General features: G+C 53.3%; 1 protein-coding gene across 1 annotated transcript; it reads right to left on the bottom strand.

Annotated features, from left to right (window-relative positions):
- Nucleotides 1-300: 300 nt before the first annotated feature.
- EN1 (engrailed homeobox 1) lies at nucleotides 301-4,578 on the bottom strand. The gene is made up of 2 exons (XM_037154092.2): nucleotides 3,735-4,578; nucleotides 301-617 (listed from the first exon to the last, which is right to left on the bottom strand). The coding sequence occupies exons 1-2, from the start codon at nucleotides 4,576-4,578 to the stop codon at nucleotides 301-303; spliced, it is 1,161 nt and encodes a 386-aa protein (XP_037009987.2).
- Between the last annotated feature and the right edge of the window lie 17,235 nt (nucleotides 4,579-21,813).

Here is a 21,813-nt window from a genome sequence, read left to right as displayed (position 1 = left end):
GGCTAGATAGAGCTTTAAGGAGTTCGCAGTTTCGTCCCTTATGCTGTGAACAGAGAATAGATCTTATTTTTCAATAGCACCTGTCTGAGTCTCTCTCCCTTTAAAAAATGTTGCGTTGTACTCGAACGTCACTCTCCATTCCGAGGAGCGCTCTGTCTTTCCCCTGTGGCTCCTTCTCTCCTCTGCGCTGATTTTCTTCTCCCGGGAGCTGGGCCGGCAAGGCGGCGGCGGCGCTGCCCGGAGGGGCGCGGGCTCCGGCGCGGGCGCGGCGGCCGGACCTTGCGGCTCCGCCGGCAGCGGCTACTCGCTCTCGTCTTTGTCCTGGACCGTGGTGGTGGAGTGGTTGTACAGTCCCTGCGCCATGAGGTGCAGCGCCAGGCCGTTCTTGATGCCTGTGGCTTTCTTGATCTTGGCGCGCTTGTTCTGGAACCAGATCTTGATCTGCGACTCGTTGAGGCTGAGCTCCTGGGCCAGAGTCTGCCGCCGCTGTTCCGTGATGTAGCGGTTCGCCTGGAACTCCGCCTTGAGTCTCTGCAGCTGCTCGGCCGTGAACGCTGTCCGAGGCCTCTTGTCCTCCTTCTCGTTCTTCTTCTTCTTCAGCTTCCTAGTGCGCGGACCTGCAGCGGAGGAGAGGGCCGGGTCGGGGGGGGGGGGGGGGGGAGGACAGAGGGGAGGGGGAGAGGACGGAGAGAGCCGTGAGACTTGCAGAGCGCAGCGGGGATCGCGCCCCGTGCTTCCGGGGTGAGAGACCAGGCCCTGCTGCGCCCCGGCTCCTTCCCAGCGGCTAGCCCCTGCAACTACCGCCTGGCCGCTGGGGTCACTGGGTTCCCTTCTCCGGGGCCAGAAAGGCGCGGAGGAAAACTGGCAGAGGTTGTTTTGTGGAATTCACACCCCAATTCAAAACAGAACATTCATGTGTCAGGCTTAAATCACAGAATCCAAGATGGAGAGATATTTGGATCCCCTACCTGCCCGGTCCAAAGTTGGAGGTCAGGGGCCTGCTGTCTCCACAGCTCTGCAATAAAAAGACGCTCAAGGCTGGGGCAGTGAAGACACTAAGCCAGGACCGTCCCAGAGGAATCGCCATCCTCTTTTCCTTCTGAAGAAGCACATCTACTCCCTGGCACCTACAATAAGACCCCCCAACTGCTTATGGCTATTTACCCCAGAAAACAAGTGGATAGGGAAAGGGTTGTGAAAGGTTTAACTAGTTCCAAAGTATTCAGTATCTACTCTACCTCCTTTTTTTTTTTTTTTACCCTGTTGGCCTAAAGACACCTTTTCCAGGGTCCTAGAAAGACACTGACCACTCCCTTCTTTGAAGGGGGGATAAGGCCTTCACTCAGTTGCATGCCTTAACCACATGGCCACTGGGTTCTCCACTATGCTCCTTGGATGATGCCAGTAAAAAAGAGAGAGCCCTCCCGGCTCCTCCACCCAGCCTCAGAGGCAGGGTCTCCTTTATCTCTTTTGAACACATAAGCTGCAATTTCAGAATTGAAAACTTCTGAATGACAAAAACAAGTCAGATCTGCTTTCTTTGCCCACCTATGTCATTTACAATGAGACTACATCCTTCCTGCCACCACCCTCCATTATGAGCAAAATAGGGACAGAGGAATGCAGACAGGGGGACAAAACCAAAAACAAACAAAATAAAACCTCTGTGCTTTGTCCCTAACAAGGATATGGAAAGAGGCCACAGGTCACCTCCCTAGGAAGGGAAAGTTGCTCTAAAACTCAGCTCGTAAGAGGATTGCTATGGACCTGGCCTGGAGAGAAGAGGAAGAGCTGGGAGACGGCCTCCATATCCCAGTCTTCTGGACTTTACTTCCTGGGCCCCGTGTCTCGGTTTTGGGAGTGTACTGAACCCAGTTACGTCCCTCTCAGGCCTGTTAATCTCTAAAACTGTCGGGCAAGAGGGGTCTTCACCAGCATCTCCAAACCTAGTGACAAAGGGGCAAGCTGCAGCTGGCTCCTGGGGCAGGCCAGCACCTGGAGTCACCATCCATCCAGTGACAAAAGAGTCTAGGCTTGGTCATCCACGGAGGCTTAGGTGGCTTGAGGTTCATTTTCCTTAACTGCCCATACAGGAGAAGGAGGCAGTACCCTGCCTCCCCACTCAACTAAGAAGGAAAGAGGCCAAGAACAAAGACAAGGCCCACTACGGAGCGGAGTGGGAGAGGACCGGCAGGCGGGCTGGGTAGGGGACGAAAGGCCTTGGTTTAGATTAGTAATTAGCTGAGCAGGCAGAGATGATCCAGGAAATGTGCACAGCCCCAGAAAGGCCTCACTGCATTGTGTGTCCTGGACGTTGTTAGAGTGGTGTGTGTGTGCGCGCACGCAGAGGCACGGACACTTGTAATAAAATCGTAGTTTCGCGGCCAGCCTGAGTCGCAGGGCCTGACAGCTCAATCACTCTATCCATCAGGCGAGTCAATCAAAGCAGCTTTTCGGAGGTTCAGGGAGCCCGACGTGTCAATAACCGGGCTGAGATGGCGGGGGCTGATAGCGCGCATCGATCCGCGCTGGGCCGGCCGGCACCCGCCGGGCGGCTTAGATTGCAGCCGGAGCAGAGCTGCGCGCAGGGCTACGCTTTGCAGGGCCTGGTGCGGGGGCCCAGGTGCCCGGAACCAAGTCGCAGGCCAGAGTCTCTGCCGCCTTCCGCGTAGCACCCACAAGCCAACCTGGCGCTGCGGGCCAGAGAGACAGGCAGGCCTTAGCCTCCTCTCCCGGGCCTAGTGGCCTCATTCTCCTCTCCGAGGACAGATCTCGGCCTTGAGTTCTCCGAGCGCAAGGGATATGAGGAAAAGCGGCCAAAGGAAAATAAAGAAAAAGGGGCCTACGGCTGCTGGAGATTTGCTAACTAGCAGATGTGTGTGTGGTAGGAAGGAGTTAAGGAAGGAGAAGGGTGTGCGAGCCACCTCGGAGAGGCTGTGGAAGGCTGGCTCCCAGGTCCTCGCTCCGATTTCTGGCCTGAGCCTGACCTGTCCTCTCCTCTCCCACCATCGGTCTGTCAGCTCTGGAGAACCAGGAGCCAGGCGCTTCGGCTCCCTACGTTTTGGCAACCGCCTTTCCATAGATTCTACCCACCCGGGTCAGACTTTCTTGGCTAACCGGCCTGGGAAGAGGGACACCGGTCAGATGCTTTCCTCTTTTCCTGTGTGTTCTCAAATCTGTCTCTGTGTAAATGAATGCTGCACAGAAACTATCGAGATGGTGTTTATGTCTGCAAGAACACTAAGACGAAGATTATTTCACTGATCAAAGCCTTGCTGGATTTCGGCCTCCGCAGGACCAGGCTGGCGGGATTGGAGACCCCAATCACTAGGCCCATCTTCCCGGCAGCTCTAAATACCCCTTTTTCTGGAGGGGGGGGACAGTGACTGACTCTGTTTTCCTAATATTAATAATACAGGTAAAATACAAAGAAGACCCAAAAAGCTCGGAGTTAAAAACCGAAGGATGGAGATTGAGCTTCCAGGAAGTGCTGTGAGCTGTAGCCTCCCGGGTGGTGGCCGCAGAAGCCAGAAGTTCAGAACTGGGTGCACACTGGGATCAGGGCTGAGTTATGAGCCCTGGGTTATGACTGGGATCAGGACTGAGCAGGAGGAAGCAGGGGTGAGAGAAGGGAGCTCCTAATGCTGGGTTTGCTCTCCCCAGCACGGCGGCTAAGAGTTCTGGGGCGAAAGCAGGGCCGTGTGGCAAGGCTCAGCCCCGGGCTGGGTACTCACCAGAGGATGGACGATCCGAGTAGCGTGTGCAGTACACCCAGGCGGGCCACACGAGGGGCTGCTGCGAGTCAGTTTTGACCACGGGCCCGCCGTTGGCTGCGCCCATAAGCAGGATGGCAGGGTTGCCGTGCTCCGGATACTTAGCACCCTGCGCACCTGGGCTCCCCACGCTGCCTCCACTGCCGCCGCCGCTGTCCGAAGGCTTGGCCGTAGCTGCCGCTGCTGCCGCTGCCACAGCCGCTGCAGCCGCCGCCGCCGAAGCTGCTGGGTTCCCAGCTTTGGACGCCCCGGCGCTTCCCGCGGCGCCTGGCGGAGAGCTGTCGGGTGGGCCACAGTTTGCGTCCGAGGCACACAAGAGCGAGGCGGCTCCTGTCGCACGCGTGCCCAGCGGGTGGACAGGGTCTCTACCTGAGCCGGTCTGGCCTCTGTCACGCTCGAGTCGGCCTCCTCCGCCTCCTCCAGCCGCCGCCGCCACCAGGAGCTGTGGCGGCGCCTGCTCCTTTTTGCAGCCGAAGTCCGGCCTCAGGATGTTGTCGATGAAAAAGTTGGTGGTGCGGTGCAGCTGGGCCGCGGGCTGAGGCTGGTGAGCAGGCGCTGCGAGATGCGGCGGCGGCGGGGGCGGGGGGAGGTGCGGGTGGTGGGCCAAGGGCGGCAGGCAGGGCGCCGCGGGCGGCGAGGGGGGCACGGGCTGCGGGGACACGGGCATGCTGTCTCCATCACTGCCGCTGCTGCCGCTGGCGCCGGGGCTGAGGCTCAAGCTGAGGCTGCCCGGGGCTGCTGCCACCGCGGCCGCGTTGAGGCCCGAGTCGCGATGACTTTTAGGTTCCGGCTGCTGTTCTTCCATGCTCCGCCGCCCCGCCGCCCGGGCCGCCTCGCCGGCCCCCGCCCCACCCCCCGCCTCGCTTCCCACCCCACTTTGCCAGCGGCCGCGGGGGTGCACGGAGGAAGAAGGCCGGCGAAACCCCAGCGAAGGCACGAAGGGGGGAAAAAAGGGGGAAAAAAAGGGAGGGGGGGAAGCCCAGGCGCCTGGCCTGGTTCGCTCGCTCTTATCGAGCAGCTAGATCTCGCTGTCTCAACTCTCTCTAATTTGTAGACATCCAGATATGGAGACACTTGGCTATTTCTTTTTTTCTTTCTGCAGCCAGATTCAATGATGTGTTTTAAATGGGGAGAAAGCCACAGCCAAAAAGGAAAAAAAAAAGGCAATAAAAGAAAAAAGAAAGCAAGAAGGAAAAAAAATCTCCAAGAAATTTTTATCTTAAAGGAAAAAAGAAACAGGCTTTAAAGTCTAGCCATCTTCCTAGGCAGTAGTGAGGGATTTGACTTCCCGGAGTGTCACGCTCAGCTGTGCCCAGAGCGCGAGGCTGGCAGCGCCTTTAATCGCCTTTGGTTTTTTTGCTGGGAGAGCGCGTCTCCGCCAGCGCCGAGCTGCCTTTTTTTTTTTTTTTTTTTTTTTAAATCTCTGACAGCTCGGATCTTTGCACAAACTCTCTCGCTTAAAAAAAAAATCACCCAGGCACACTTTTTGCCTTCAAACCGGAAGCACGTGAGTCAGGGCCGCACGTGTGCGGGGCCAATGGCAAGCCAGGACTCGCGCTGACACCCGGGCCCCGGCCCAATGGGTGAGCGCGGGACTTTGCGGATAAATAATCCGGAGGAGGCGGCCGCGGGCTGAGTGGGGGCGACTCCAAGTGGGCTGGGTGCGTCCGGCCCGCCCTCTCCCACCCGCACCCGAGCCCCTCCCACTCTCTCACGCAGAGACCTACCAAGGGGCAAAGGAGACAGGGAGGGGTGGATTTCGAGGTGTAGGCAAATACAGAAGCAACTCCATAAACAACTTGTTGGAGAAATGTAGGGTTGCGGGTGCATGCGCGCCGGGTGCGCGGTCAGGAGACTGGGACCTCTGCTCTCCTGCACCGCAAGCCGAAGGAACCCAGCCTTGCATTTTCTCTCTCTCTCTCTTTTTTTTCCTGCTGTTTTGAAGGGTGGAAGTCGGCACTGTCCGAGTGTGTTGTGAAGGGGAGGAGTAAAACGAGGAAGGTCGGAGAGATGTCAAGTAGACCTAGAATTGGTTACTTTCAAAGAAGCAGTTTATTTTTCACAAACAGCAAACCCCACAGGCCAGCTGCGCCTCTCTAGAACCATCTGTAGGTCTGCAATTCATGACAGCCCGCTGCACTAGGTGTTCTTAACCGGGTGTCCGTACCATTCCCTTCCCTGTCCGGACCTTCAACAACCCCCGTGAGATAGATGTTCTGGTGCCATTAAGCCAGGCCCAGAGGGAGCGAGAGAGCTCAACTGCTGCTCGAGCCCGGTGCCTTTTCCTTCCGTGACTGTTGGGAGTCGAAGCGGTCCAGGCATCACAGAGTTATCCCGCACAGGCCCCTGGACCAAGCAAGTCAGGATGCGAATGTGCCCAAGGCCCGAGATTTTGGGTTCAGGGCAACCTCCTTGTTAAATTTCCCTGCAAAGTGAAATCAAAGTACTGCAACCCAGGTGTTTGCCCTAGCCAGCTAATGACGGGACAGCGAGTTTCTTCCCTGTTACCTAGACTTTCCAGCGATTGCTCCTGCATGTTTCCCCCAACACTGCTTTGGTGGACTGGGGGGACCTGCGCCTCTTCCACGCTCATGGAGATCCGTCAGCGTCCACTAGGTTTTTTTTCTCTGTTTTCATCGCCCAGGCTGGGGGGGGGGGGCGGGTAGGTGAGGTGCTGGACACCGGCGCAGGGATTATGAGCTGAGCGGTTTGGGAGGGCCAAGTCCGACTGTGCGCTACAACCTGCAGGGGAGGGTGGCGACTAGAAGGCTCCCTCAACTGTGGCCTTCGCGGGGATGTCTTCTTGGAGCTCCCGAGAGCCTGCTCACCCTGACCTCCATCTTCAACTAGGACAGCTGAGAGAGAAAGGATCTCTTGGAAGATATTGTCTAGTGGGGAACATGCAAAATAATCCCTCCTGCTCAGAAAAGTCACAGGATGTACGGAAAAAATAAAGCGAAAACCACAACCAGCAGAACCGGCTCAGTAGCTGAACTTTCTCTGAGGGGCTGGTCGAGAGCGGGAGTTCGCATTGCTGACTGTCTCCGGTCAGCCGAAGGTCTTCTCTACTCCAGCGCTGGAGTTGTTAGACCCGCTGCCGCGCGGCCTGAGGGCAGCGAGAACCACTCTTCCGAGCGCTGCGCTGAGCAGGTCCGCCCTGCCCTCCTCAATCTTCCCAAGCCGCCCCTCAAACCCACCTTGGAGACACTCCAGCTGTACATCCAAGGGCTCCCCGAAATCTCTCGGTACCCCCACCCTTTTTCCCCCGAAATGGGGGTGGGATTTTATTTATATTTAAGTTCACAAAATTGAAATCTTTATCCCACAAGCGAGCGTGGGTACTTAATTAAATTCTAATTAGGACACTATCAATATCCTATTTAGCCGCGTAGCTTTTGTGCACCGCGGTTCCTTTCAGCGCCGTAAATAGGGTCTCGACGCCTTATCTCGCCTGCAGGAGACGCCTCGAGAAGGGCTGCGGAAGATAATTTATAGGTTTTAATTACTCTTCATTCCGCCTGATCAGCTTGGCGTTCATCACAGGCCTGTGAATAAAACCCTGGTCAAAAGCTCTGTCACATCGTGCTGGCAAGACGCTTAATCAAAGTGAGCGGCCCCGCGCGCCGCGCCGCCCGGCTCCTCCACGCAATTTCCAGCCAGCTGATAAAGCCAGCTGAATAATGCGGCGGCCCTTTGGAGACACCATTTACAGAAATGACTTTATTGACGGCTTAACGTCGGTAATTCATTTTACCTTTCATGTAGTGGAGCCCGGATTTGTTACAGTAATGGGATGATAAATGCACTCGCGGCCCACGAGCTCTGGGCTGGATTAGGAGACGCTTTGCGCGCTGGCTTGTCCCCCCACTCCCCACCTTCTCCAGGCCAGGCCTGCGCGGGATGGTCTGCACCCAGCGCTGCCAGCTCTCCGCGACCCCGACCTGGGGCCAGATCCTCTCTCTGGTCTGAAAATGAACATACTATTGGGAAGTCGGTGTTAGTGGGAGTGAGGTGTGTGAGTGCTGAAAGTGAGCAAATGTTGGCCAACGCGAGTGTGTGAGGGGTCCTGATGATTCGGAGTAAGCCTAAGACTAGGCATGTGGGTGAGGAAATACCAGCAGGGGAGTTGTGTGTACAAGTGTGTGGGTAAAGGGGCTGTATGTGTAGGGAGCAATATGTGTGCTCATGTGAGTACATTTGTGGCAGTCCTTTTGGGGGTACTGTTTTTGACTTGGAAGTTAAGAAATTTCTTCCAGCTTGACAGATAGCCAGGTGGAGGTGGCAGGGAGGTGGGCTGACAGGAAGCCGTGAGGAAATCTACCTGGAAGGGAGTGGGCATTGGGCCAAAGGTATGGGAGTTTGGGGACACCCAGTGTTCACTTCTACTGCCTTGAAGTTCTCAGCTGTGCAGTTTCCTGGGGCAAGAGGCCCCGCTGAAGCCCATTGACGTTGTCATGTCTATGAAATAAAGTGAGTGTCCCCAAGTTCTGCTTCCATACCCAGCACACAGAAAAATGAAGAATGTCAATGAATAAAACGATTTTGTTTTATTTTAAATGTCAAAAAGGGAGCAAAATCCCCCCTATGATTTCTTTCCTCATTTGAAGGGCAAAGGGGGTCCAAAAGGGGTTTCAGTAGTGGAGGTGGGGTAAACAGGACAAGAAGAAACCACAGCTCCCTTCCTCTCTCCCTTCCCAGACTTCCTCCATCCTGTGCAGCTAACCAGGCGCTTCCACGGATGAAAAGACACCTGGTGAAATAGACAGGGAGAGTGTGTTTGCATGTTTAGGGGTGCTAGAGAAGTTTGGAGATCCTCTAGTAGGAAGTGATGGACGCTCTTCAAAGTGAAGGCTGGGAAATCGCACCTTTCTTTTTGCTCTTTCTCAATCTTTTCTTTCATTTTTCCTCTAATGTTCTTTTTCAATCTTGTAAAAACCACTTACCAATTTGGAGCATGGCCTGTGGCTGTGGGGGCTGGAGCCTGAATTTGTGTGTATTTGCTTGTGTATGTGGCACTCCAGAAAAGTACAAATCTGTAGAAGCATTCTTTTTGTATGTTTGTGTGTGTGGTAGGAGGCTAGTGCATGTAGACATTAGTGTGTACACCCAAGTCTTCCCCACCAGTTGTGCACAGAGAATGTGTTTGCTGAGGGTTTTGGAGTATGCTGCTCCAAAAAGAGAAATCTCCCACCAGCCTGCATTTCAGCAGAATTTTGGGTTTCGTTTAGGCAGATACAAATGTCATGGTCCTGCCTGCTTCCACCTCTCTTTTGAGGATGGGTATGAGGAGGAACATCGCGGGGGGAAAAAAAAACCCTTGCAGCCCTGCCAGACATGTGTGTGAATGGCTGAGAGTGTGAGCTTGTAGCATGCACACGGTGGTAATCGCATTTCGAGTGTAGATCAGATGGCGGTGGGGCCTCGTGGCTCCGGACATGAATGAGTTGTTGCAACACAATAGCACACAGCCTTCCTACGGGGACTGGGTGACCAGCGGTTTTGTTGGGAGTGAATGCAAGGAGATTTCTACTACAAGTGCAGCAGTATTATTATAAGGAGGAAGGTCAGACTATACATCGCAGGTCCCCAAAGCCTATAGACCTTGGGAAATGTGGGGCCTTGAACCACGTCATTATACCTGACAGTCCTTTCAATAGACTAATTCAATTAGCGCTCGTGGTTTGGGTCTTCATTTGGAGGCTTTAATAATGTGGGGGGTGGCTGGGTGCAGGGAATTCGTTGGGTATTGGTGAGGGATCCTACGCGATTCTGCCCGCGCTTGGAGAGGGACTAAGGGAGGTGGGGAAGGAGGGAAGCCGAGGTGGGTGTGTGTGGGCGGGGAGGGGGGGTACCTGGGAGGTAAACCACGGAAAATAAAATGCTCTGTTGACTCTCAAAATTGGGGGCAGCTTTGTTTGTAGTTGGCCCAGAAGACTTGGGTGGGGGGAAGGTAGGGAGAATTTCTTTTATTCTATTTGCATACCATACGCCTATAAATAAATGGCCAGGCTCCTAGATAGTCTGGAAAAAAAAAAAAAGCCTGCTATTGGAGATTGTCCCCTTTGGAACTGCACTGTTTGGGTTTCTGCCCCCACCGTGGTGCCTTCCCCAGATTCCCCCTTCCCCCTCCAGAGAGGGAGCAGCACGAACCTTTTTGTTCTAGAAACTGTTTGGGGTTTTCTTTCATTTTTCCTCTAATGCCCGGGCGAGATGAGAAAATTCAGTTCATTCTCATCTTGACTACGGGAAACATTTCGGTATTTCCCCGTAAATCGCACCTGGTGGTCAGGATTCGGGAAGGGCTCTCGGTCCAGACGACCGGCTGCAAGCCCGGGGTACGGCCAGCCGGGTCGCGCCCAGCGTTGCGGAGGCCGGAGCGCAAACTCCCGCCGGGTCGCTGCGGGCAGGCAGGCTCACGAGCCCAGGGAAGGATGTTCGGGGATGCTGCGGGGAGAGACCCAGGGTCCCTGGGCTCAGACTGCAGGGAGCAGGGCTCTCACCTTCCCCATATCCTTAGACCGCCCCAGAGCTGTAGCCCACGCCTGTCAGGCCCCTGGAGCCGAGGACCTTAGAGCTCAAGGCTCCCGAAAGCCAGGCAACTGCACACATTTCCCTAAATATATTCCTTCGCCTTAATGAGACGTCCCGCGTTTTCCCTTACACTGCATCCCATCCAAACCTCAGAACGGAACCCTCCTCCTGTTCATTCATTCTTCCCCACCCGCCAGCCCCCAAATCCGGAGTAAATTCAGCATTTACCCTCAAATTTTCTTCTCTCCTTTATTCTGCTTTACCTCCTCTCTCTCTCTCTCTCCCTCTCTCTCTCTCTCTCTCTCTCTCTCTCTCTCTCTCTCTCTCTCTCTCTCTCTCTCTCTCCTCCTCCTCCTCCTCCTCCCCAGAAGGCTCCCCAGGGCAGGTGACCTCAGGCCGAAGGGGCCCCTTTCCCACCCCTGTCCCCACCTGTTCGAGTGGTGGCTCCTGCCTGGATCCGGCCGGGCGCGGGGTCGGGGTCCACACCGCTTGGCCTCCCGCGGGTGTGCGCTGAGGGGCACGCGTGTGGGAGCCAGTGAGGAGGGGCCGGCGCAGCTTCCGGGCTCTGCTGCCCCCTCGGCTCATTCCATGCCCCGAGGAGATCCGGACCCAACTCCAAAGTTGGGAAAAACAATAACAATAACAACAACAACAAAGACTCATGAAGAGAAGAAACACAACAACATCCAAGTCTCCCTCCCCCCAGAGGAATGCCCCATGAGACTCCGAGACCTTTTTCTTTTTGCTTGCCCCAGAGTAACTGTGCTTCTTCACCAGACTCCTCCGGGGTTAGGGGCTGTCCCGAGGCTTTTCTCCCACTTACCCCAAAAAACAAATAGAAGTCCACGCACCCAGCTCTCCGTCTTCTGGCTCCCAGCTGGAGCCTTCCCACCTACCTCCACGAGGGCCGGGAGCTGGAGCCAGACCGTGCCACCCCTTTCATCTTGGGAATGAAGCCTCCTCCAGACCCCAGACCCTCTTCCCAGGGACAATGCGGAAAAGCTCCGGGTTCCAGCCTAGGTCGGTACAGGGGGGTGGGGCTGGTGCAGAGACAAGGGAGGGAAAAGTTTAGTCTGGAGTGGGGACGTCGGGTGTAGAAGGGGAAGTCTCATGAACCTTGAAGTGGTGAGGGTGCAAGGGAGGAGAACCTGCGTGCCTCCCCTCACCCTGCCCCACCTTTCTGCCTTAGGACCCGGAGAGGGTGGGGTGGGAGGAAGTCACTGCAATGTCCAGGCCTTGCCCTGGCCACTTACCTGTCTGCCTGTTCCTGCAGAAACTGGGGTGTGCGGCCATGCACATCCGTGTTTGTACATGACTGTATGTGAGAGAAATTCCAGGTGGCTGTGTGTGCACGTGTGTGCCTGAGTGTGCACAGAAAGATCGTGCGCATTTTTGTATTCGTCTAATCCTCATGGGGTTCCGCTGTGCTCCTGTGTACAGATGTGTGTGTGCATGGGCTCTGTGCTGGTGGCCAGTGCACACACCTTTGCGTGTCCATACGTATAGTCTCCGTGCCTGCATTTGTATTGAGCTGAGAACAGAAGAGCAATTCTTTCCGACCCAGACTTTGGGAGAGAGATTTGTGAAGTAACAACTACCAGAGGGCTCTGACCCCAAACCAACCCATCACCTCCCAACCCCATCCTCATCTACCCACCCCTCTCATTGAACTGTGCAAGGACAGAAGAGGCAGTTGTTGAAACCTGATTGAACACAGCCACTGGTTTTCTCTTCTGCACCAACACCCATTTTGCAATCTGGAAGACCTAAACCTGATTGAGGGCAGACTGGGCAACACATGGCAGGATCAGGATCAACGGGGATCTTTGGGAGCCCATTGACCAAAAGTCCACTGCACAGAGAAGGCAACTGAGACCTAGAGAGGGGAAGGGACTAGGTCAGGGTCCAACTGGTCTCAGGACTTGCCACACCAGGCCCCAGCCCCAGGTGAGAGTGCAGGGGATGGTGGTTTCCTGTCTCCAGCTGCCAACTCCATTCCATTCACCTCACTCCCGTCCCAAAGTGTGCGCGCCCTTCCGACCCCTCCCCCCCCCCGCCCCCGCACGCAGCGCATTCGGGGATTGGGGTCCGGGGAGCAGGGTCTGTAGGGACTGGAAATACAGTAGGAGAAGAGGGGAAACTATCCCTCTTCTTTCTGGTTTCCACTCCAGCAGGCCTTTATGGTTCCTGACTCCACCCCCTCCCAGGGGTTAGCACTCTCCTCTATGTCCCCACTAGCCCTCGGGACTTTTCAGGCATATATGGTAGTTAGGGGCGGAGGTTGTTGAGGAGGAGAAGACTAGCATCACTTCCTGCACCACCTAGGGAGGGGTGGTGCAATACTGACCCCGAAGCCCTTCTAGGCATTTCCCTCCCCTCCTGGGCCAAGGAGGCTCGCTCCAAAATTGCTACGCAGAGGAATAAAGTGTGTGATCTTCTACCGATCAAAGCGCCAAAGCTATATATTAGAGAAGTCAATAAAGAGTGAGCATATTAAGAAACCCATCTCGTGGACGATTACCATTGCAACTGAAAAAGCTCCTCTTTCCCTTATTCTCCACTCTTTCTCAATATATTTAAAAAAGAAAAAGTAAAAGGAAGGACTGGGGCTGGGACTGGTGGCAGAAGGCGGCAGCAGCCGATCTCACGTGATAAGGGGGTGGGTGGACACAAATTCTATTTGTTCTGCAGAGATAACGCCCCCTAAGGGTGACCCCAGTGGGTCTCGGTGTTTCCTTCTGCTAATCCCGCAGAGCTCTGGCTCTCCTATCAATATTCATTGCCCCTTAAAAGAGCGTGAGGCTGCTCTGAGTCAGAGGACTAGAATCAGGGTTTCTAGGGTCCTTTTTTCCTCCAAGTCATTCAGCACCCAGCAGGAGCTTCCACGCTGCACTCTTTCCTGCCTCCTTTCTTTCGGGAGGAGCAGGCGGTCTGGGCAGGGAGCAAGCAAGGTCTGAAGGGCACAGGCGGATTCCCGCCGGTTTTCCTGTGAGGAAGGCGTCACCTGTCGGTTTTATCGTAGAACTGCACCTGAGTGGTGCTCTAAAGTCCGCGAGGCGGTTGGAAGAGGCTTGAATCTAAAGTCACCACCGATAGTGAGGGGCTATCCCTCCTCTGTCCTGACAGTTGTCGCCCGACAATGTGATTGCGGGATGGGGATCTTTCTTGGGATACCCTGGCCTCATAAGAACCAAAGTTGGAGGGAAATACCCATGAGGAGCTGTTTAATCTGTGACTTGGAAAACTGAAAATACTCGAGACACAATGGATTGGCCCTGCGTTGGGAGTAGGGGACTGGTTTCCTTCCCCGCTCTGCCTGCTTTGTGCCGTGTGAGCTTCCTTGGACAGGACCCTGGTTCTCTCTGGGCTGGATTCCTACTTGTAAACTGAGAGAATTGGGTTAGATCGATCCCAATCTAACATTGAATCTCAGCAGTATGTGTAGACACCTGTGTCTTGAATTCTATTTTTAACCTTTAATGGATCCTAGCCTTTTATATGCCATTCATATCCCAATATCTTATATATAATTAATGTACAGTTGCTTCAATTGTATGCTGTTTCCCAGTTACCTGAAGATTTCATTTGACTGCAGTCAATCTGTTTCCTGGCCAGAACTATCCTAATACATGCTTATTTACTTAACTTAAAATAATAATAAGAAGAAGAATCAGGCAAACAAGAAAACTTCGTTCACCTTGCAGTGCGAACAGGCTGGGGAGGGTCTGTGTTATGGGGTCAGTGAGAAAGCACAATGGGCGCTCATGTGGAAGGCTTAGAAGAGAAAACCCAAGCCTACGGTTGTGGTCAGTGTCCAAGAAAGGACCTAGAAGGAAAACCAAGAAAAGAGGGAAGGCTGAAGTCACAGACCCCCTGAGTCTCCCTGGATGGCAATGCCCTCTGACTGGCTCATTCATAGAAGATGTCCTGGGAGCAAAGCCTTGATATCAGTGCAGGGTAGTTCAGACCTCCAGCTACTTCTCCTTGAACTTTTCATGAATTAGTAAAGCACAGAAACAGAGCAGGGTGGGTGTGTATTTTGCTCCAGTTACCAGGAGATCGAGTACAACTTCTGCTTGGAGCTGAGGGTTCACGCAGCTCCAGAGAAGCCCAAGACCGGTGTGGGGGGTCTTTAGCCAGAGCCCAGGCGATCCAGCCTAGGGTAGCCAGGCACAAGTTGGAGGCACCGGCTGAGGAGCACTGGCTCAGAGGGGCCAGGCTGAGCAGCAGCCAGGCCTGCCCTCCTCCTCTTCAGTGCCCAGGTGCAGTGGCAAAGCCAGGCTGGACCCATCCATCTCCTCCCACAGGAGCCCCTCCCCTGGGCACTGAGTTGTTCTGGAGATGCCCAGAGAGGCTGTCACTTTGAACCCAGGACTCTTTGCTTTTGGAATAGAAGGGACGTTTCTTGGCTTTTTGCATGTCCAAGAATTGTTCTGAGATGCTGGCTTCTTGAAGGGGGTGAATTTCAGAGCCTTGACAACTCACGTGCACATGTAATTCAGGACTCTGGTACCATTTAAATATGGGGAAATCGAGGGTTGGGAGGGAGACCAGCTCACTTGTTCCTGTGAGCAGCAACATAAACTCGAACTGAGGTCTGAGGGTGCGGTGGTGGCCTTGCGTTGCCCTGACATCCGGGCTGTCTGTGTAGCTCTAAATTTTTTTTTGCCAGCACCCAGAAAGTCTAGTCCCACTTGTGGCCTGTGGGAGTTTGGGAGTTTGGTGTCTCAGTTCTTGGGGCCTTGTGACTCAGTTTGTGCCGTGGGCTCTTTCCCAGCCCTTCAGACAGACCTGTGGACTCCCGAATTTGGGGGCCTTGGGGCCAACTGCCCTCTGCTGAGCCAGGTGGGCCTGGGACATCTGATATTTCAGGCTTGGGCTAGTGCTGTGGGCATGCTGGGCCCACAGTGAGCCTGGGGAAGGAGCTGTGGGGTGAAGCAGGGTGGTTGCTGAGACTCTGTCACTCTATCCCATGCAGGAGCAGCAAGGACCCTGTGTGCATCCTGCTGCCTGCCTGGACTCTCCCAGGTGGGCCACAGAACCAAGTCAGGAAAGGCGGATGTGCTCTGCAGAGCTGACCCACAGGAGAACTGGCCAGAGCCCTGGCAAAGTCACCAGCTCCAACTTGCAGCTCAGACTAATCTAAGTGGTGTGACTGAGGAAAGAAAATGAACGGATTTATTTTAAACATTTATCACAGTTCATTCAACTGCTGGTCTACCTAGAGACACTGATAGGAAAAATTAGTAAGAAAAAGAAGGAGAACGATAGGAAGAGGAAGGAAGAGAGGAGGAGAGAGGTAGGGAAGGAAGGAGGAAGGAAGGGCAGGAGGAGGAAGAGAGAGAGAGAGAGATCGATTAGGGAGGGGTCCTCTCCTCCACAAACGGAGAAAAAGGTGACCAGGAGGAGATGCCCAGTATCCATCGCGGGCTTGCTCCAGACCGCCCTCTGAGCTCTTGAGCTCTTCATCTGGTTTAGCTCATCTAATCTTTACAGTAACCCAGTGAGGTATGTAGTATCGTACTCTCCAGCTTACCAAAGAGGAAACGGAGGCACCGAGAGTCCTGAACTAGCCCAGGGGCATGCCCCTAGCCAGTGAGAGATGAAGGACCTAATCGGTTCCCAGCTCTGGAGGTGCCAGGTGGAGACCAGTCCTCTCAGGGGACGTCGCCCCGAAAGCTCCAGGGAGGACTGAAGTTATCATTTCCCCGGAGCAGACACGAGGCCCGCCAGCTCCTCTCAGGCCGAGTTTTCTCACTGGCCGCGGGTTCCCTCCGGAGCCTTCCAGACGGGCTCTGGGTGCGGCAGGACACCCGCCGCGTTCGGCAGGTCTCTGGTCCTCGACTTGGCTGGAGTTTCGAAGCCGAGTTTCTACTCCGGGGCAGATGACCTTCCGTTCAGTCGCCGAGACCAGCTCGCCCTCGGGCAGCTCCGAGGCCTTCCTCTCTCCTTGCTAGTGTTGGCCATGCTCGTGCTTCCCGCTGCCAGACTCGGCGACCCCAGAAGAAGCCAGCATCGGACTCCACCTGGGCCGGCTGCACCGGGCGGCGGCGGGGGCAGAAACTCTGGTCCCCTGAGCACGGCCAGCCCTGCGTCCCGTGCTCCTGTGCTGGGTCGTCTTTGCGGTGGTCTCCGCGCTCAGTCTGGGTCTCTGCGGCCGCGAGGGTGACCGCCAAGGCCCAGGCTTTTCCAGACATGCTCTGAGCATCAGGCGAAGTCTCCAACGCTCGGGGAGCTGGGGTCCCCCGGAGACGACCGATCGCGGGCCCCCACAGTCACAGGCCTCAGCTGTCAGGGCGCGGGTGAGGGGCTCCTGGGCTTGAGGCCCGCAACGAAACCGCGAGGTCCGGGGCTCCGCAGCCCAGGGGACCGATTGCTCCACACCGAGGTCCCAGCAGCCAGTCTAGGCGCCTCGGTCACCACGTCGCGTGAAGCACAGTGACCGGGAAGGCAGGAGTATGGAGAGGAAAGGACTCGACGTCCGAGTGCAGGAAAAGAGAAGACCCCCGTTGCCATGAAGCCTGGTTCTACCACCCGTCGCTACCTTGACCTCAGGCCACCCGCAGGCCAAAGGGAAAGTCCATTCGCCCCTCTGCATCGTCGCTGCGCAGACCAGTTTCTGTGGCTCCCACCGCCCGCGGTCCGGCCCGGAGCAGGCGCTTCCCTGGCGGAGGGAGAGGAAGCGCCCTCCGCTGCTCCGGGAAAGTGCAGGGGTGCGGGAGGAGGGGACCGGCGCTGCCTGGGGCCCCGGGTGACCAGTTGCTCAGGGTTCGGTGCCCCTTTCTCACTCCCCTCCGTCTTCCAGCGTTGCCTCCCTTTCCCTTCTTACTTCTTCCCGCGGCTTTCTCCGTAAACCAAGGGGGCAGAGCGAGAGGCCGGCCCTGCAGAGAGGTCTTATTGTCTCTGAAAGGAAGACCCCAAGGCCCGGCCAGGGCACACGGGGTGAGAAAAGAAATCCGCACTGCCAACAAGAGGCAGTGCCTCTGGCGGCAACACCCTGTGTTAATAAACCTAATTAGGACTTGTCAAATGCTAAAAGCTTCCTATCAGAAGCTGCCTTATGTTTAGGAATCACAATCCTTGGATTTTATAGTTAGCTTTAATGGAGAGGTTTGGAAAAAGACTGAAGATGTCAGCAATTCTGAATGAATGTGAAGTTGAACTTGACACTGGCTTCTTTTTGAAAGGGGCCTGCACCTTGAGCCCAAACACATCAGCGTTCCCCTCCAACACCGTTCTTGGAGGCTACATGAGCACCCTGCAAGCGGGGCTTTGGGGGTTGGGTTGCAGAATTTGCAGAGAGTAGAGGAGGTTATCTTGGCTGAATCAGCAGAGAGACTGCAAGCCAGGAGACTCTGCTGCCCTCCCCTCTTCTCCATCAACCTTCAACGTTTATCTCTTCCCCTGTCAGTGTCCCAGCTATCAAGTGTGGACTCGACAGGAATGTTGCAAGGGAAAACTAATTAAATGGAAGTACAATGCTCTGAAAATATTAAGTGTTATGTAAAAGCCTAATGCTAGTAATAATCTTGATGATGGTAATTATGTGCTAGGAAGCACATCCCAGACAGCCCAGCACTGAGCACAAATGTACTAATTTAGGGAGATCCTGGGGAATGCCTGTCATTTCCACTGTGCATCCACAGCTGTGAATGGCCTGATGTAAGGTGGGCGCTCCGGGTCGTCCCCCCCCCCCCCATACTGCTATCTAGGTATGTAACCTGGGAGACAGACCCGCTTTAGTCCTGGCTGAGAGTCCTGAAGTTACTTCACCCTCTGACACTTGAACCCATCACCTAAACAGTGGAAAATTTGCAATTCCTGGGGCGTGTCCACCCCTGAACATTGGATTCTGCTTCTTCCAAGGCTCTGATAGTCTCCAGGATCTATTTATGTCAAGGTCCTCCTCTTTAAAAAAAAAAAAATATTGTCTTAGGGAATACACACCCCTTGCTCTCCTCTTTGGCTGAGCTCTTGATGGGAGGATGGGAGGAGCCAGGGGTCCAGGACCTTCCTTTTAACATTTTTCCAATTTGATTAACACCAGGCCTTCCCCGGGACCTAGCCTTTCCTTATAAGGCAGTTTCCTTACCACCCTCCCGCGCCCCATCCTCTTTCCTCCGAAGCTTCCCCCACACTGCTGGACTGGGGATTTGGGGCACTGGCGTGTGCCAAAACCAGTGCAGGCTCCAAACGCAGTAAATTACAGTGACTCACAATCAAGGCTTTTGGGAATTTCCACCCCAGGAATTGCTGGGCCTTTTAGGGATTTTGTATAGTCACCTAGATACTTTCCTGACACTCCTCACTTTTGAACTTGCTCTAATTCCATTTTATAGTGACTTGGAGAATGGTTACACATTTGGGCTCCTCCAACTCCCTTCTCTTGTCATCCTCAAATTAGTGTGAGGTTCAGCTCTTAGTGGTATGTGATGACGTAATGCCTCTTCTCATTTGAGAAGAGAACAGCTGACATTTTTTATTGTTCAAAAAATACAATTCTCTTCTCCATTAAGCTTTAGAAACAAAATGTTTTTGTTTACATTAGACTTTAATAACTCAAGAACATCTTTACCTTTAAAAGTAAAACTTTTTACATATCATACAGAAACAGGTGGTTTCCCAGGTAATTCTTTTTTTTAAAGTCATGCAAACATGAATGCTGTTAACACTGTCAGCGGTAGGTTTGGGGTCTTGGCTGTGTGCAGCTTTGAGGGGTTTGTGGGGCCGGCTGCTGACAGCACGCACTGCCACACACAGTGCACACGCGGCTACAAGGATCCGGGGTTTCCCGTTTTACTCTTTCCTGCGTGAATGTAGGCTCTGCTTTTACTTTGTTTGTAACAGTGTCCACGCCAGTTTTCTAGTTGGGAAACAGAGAAGTGTGCGATGGTGCAAGTGCAGAGCACCAGCGAGTGGCAGGCAGAGAATGTCACCCTGCCAGTGCCCTTCCTGCCACGCCATCGCCATCCTGAGTGCTGCTGCTTTGCATAAGGAGAAGAAGCCACGTGCACAGTTCTGCCGAGGTCCCAAATGTGATGGCCCTAGTTGTCACCAGACCCTGCAATTCAGAAATGTGATCTGCCCATTGAGACCTCACAGGCATGCAGGCAGCTTCCAGGCCAAGTTATGCCTCCAAGACGATGGGGTGGTGAACAGGAATATCCCCTCACTACTCCTGCCTTATTATCTGGATTGAGGCTGTACCCCAATTGTCACCTCATGTGAAGAGGAGAGTGGGGATTGATGTGCATATATTACTTTCATTACTTTTTTTAAAGTTTTGGTTTTTTTCCTCATCATTGTTTTATTCGGTTCTATTTGAGATTCTTGCTGCATCATAAAGAATTTGTTTCCAAATCAGGTAAGTCACCAAGTGAGATACCCTTAATATTGCAGATTAGTTTGCAGCAACAGGTGCCAACTCAACCTTTTTGATTTCATGAAGATATTATTCACCAGAAGATACTCCTTCCTCCTGAATTTCATGGCAAACTTAAAAAACATTGTTTGGGCACTTTGATTCCTTTTGATTGGTGGGGGGAGTAGGGGGTGGAGTCAAGGAGGAAGAATAGGGAAGGGCTCTTCGAGCTGGAGAGAAGTCAGGAGAGGCAGCCAGGGAGCATGGGGCATGGTCGTTCTGAGATGGGGGGGAGGTGCTCAGGGCTCCTATCTTTATTTGACATCTGTAATTCTACCCAGGCTGCTTGCATTTGCTGTGGCTACCCATGCATTTTATTGAATAATTTTGCTTGATTCTTTTAAAGACACTCTGCTCTGAGCAGGCTATTCAGGAAATGGGGCTCCTATTCCAATGTGGCAAGCCCTTCTCCTTCACCGTGGGCTGTAAACACAAGGACAGACATTGAAAAACAGACTCTTCCTAGAATTTCAGATGTTTCTACATTGCGGGCTGTTTGGCCCTGGAAGATGAAATGAAATTCAGCATTTCCTCCCAATAATAGCATGTTAATAGGTCCCACAGTAAGTGGCTTGGGAGATTGGGTTCACCCCCAACTCCATCCTGCCTCCCCAGGAGTGCATAGAGTAGAATAGGTCAAAGCCCTATAGAAACCGCCAAACTGAAAAGCCTGTAGTGTGTGGGGGAGCACTGTCCAGTGGAAACTGCTCCAGCCCAGTGTGAAAGTCCAGGATGGTAGAGGAAATGAGTGCACTAGGGTTGGGAGAACCAGGCAGGCTGCTTTCCTCCAGCACATCTTCAGAGGAAGCTAGTTTGATGGGCTGCAAACTCAGCTATCCTGAGCATTCCCAGTGTACAGAGTCAGAGAAGCCTGGTGAGGGTGGGGAGGTGGAGAGGGTTACCTGTCTTGAACTCTCCTTGATATAACAGGCCCTTGGTGGGCCAGAGAAGCCATTCTTTTCTCTTATTCTGTAATCTTTCTCATGGAGGGGGGATCTCATAGCCCACATCCCATAAACTCAGATCCTATCTCTGGCCGGTCAGTTAAAAAAAAAAAGATATATCACATATATAGTTTAAAGGAGATGAAGCCTAAAAGGAGAGCATGGTGGAAAATCAGGCATGATCCACTGGGTGCCCAAAAATGAGGGGGAGTCCAGCCTGTCCCGCAGCTACCTGATCAGTCATCCTTGCACTTGTTATAAATTCTCCTTGGTCTATAAACTGCTTCTAAGAGTAACTTTGTCTCAACTCCACCAGGTATGGTGGCCACGGGCCACATGTAGCCACTGAACCCTGAAGCGCCCTGGGCTGTCGTGTAAAACACACACCAGGTTTCAAAGACTTGGCACAACAAAAAGAATGTAAAGTATTTCATTAACATTTTTATATGAATTGCTTGTTGACATGACAATATTTTGAATATGTCGGGTTAACTAAAATGTATTATTAAAAGTTAATCCCACCAATTTCTTTTCTTTTAATGTGGCTATTAAACTAGTTAAAGTTACATAGTCAGCTCATATTCAGGACTTACATATTTCTATTAGATAGTGCTGATCTAGGTAATCCCTTCCCTGCTAAAACTATTTTTAGGACTTGCTCATTAGTTTTCTTCTCTTGTTAACCACATGCATGAAGCTAGCTCATTGTTTTAAAAGAAATTCCTTTTCTGCTAAATAAGAACTGGGGCAGAGAAAATACTGGGAGTCCTAGTTGATTTGTTTTCAAATACTGGCTTCTGGCGACATCGTGTGGCTATTTCTTGGTACCACTCCATCCACAGGCTGCTGGCAGGTCACCATTCCCCCAGTCCTGTTGCTGCTTACCATTTGCTGTAGTTACCACATTAGATGGGCCAATAAATTAGAAATTCTAAACTTACAGAAGAATGTATTTTCCTGTTAATCCCTTCTCTTATTCCTTTCCACCTGGAAATTTAAAATCATAATATTATGATGAACACCTATGAACAACCCTCAATAACTAGAACATCAAGTGCTGATTTTCATTCCTCCATTTCACTCCCCTGCCTCATCCCACAGTAATCAGGACCCTAAATCCTGTTTTGCTTTTTAAAATACGGGT

This window comes from Artibeus jamaicensis, unplaced genomic scaffold, assembly GCF_021234435.1.
Source record: "Artibeus jamaicensis isolate MK-2021 breed Jamaican fruit bat unplaced genomic scaffold, CSHL_Jam_final contig_513, whole genome shotgun sequence".
Taxonomy (NCBI): Eukaryota; Metazoa; Chordata; class Mammalia; order Chiroptera; family Phyllostomidae; genus Artibeus; species Artibeus jamaicensis.
This window is presented reverse-complemented; position numbering and strand designations above follow the sequence as displayed.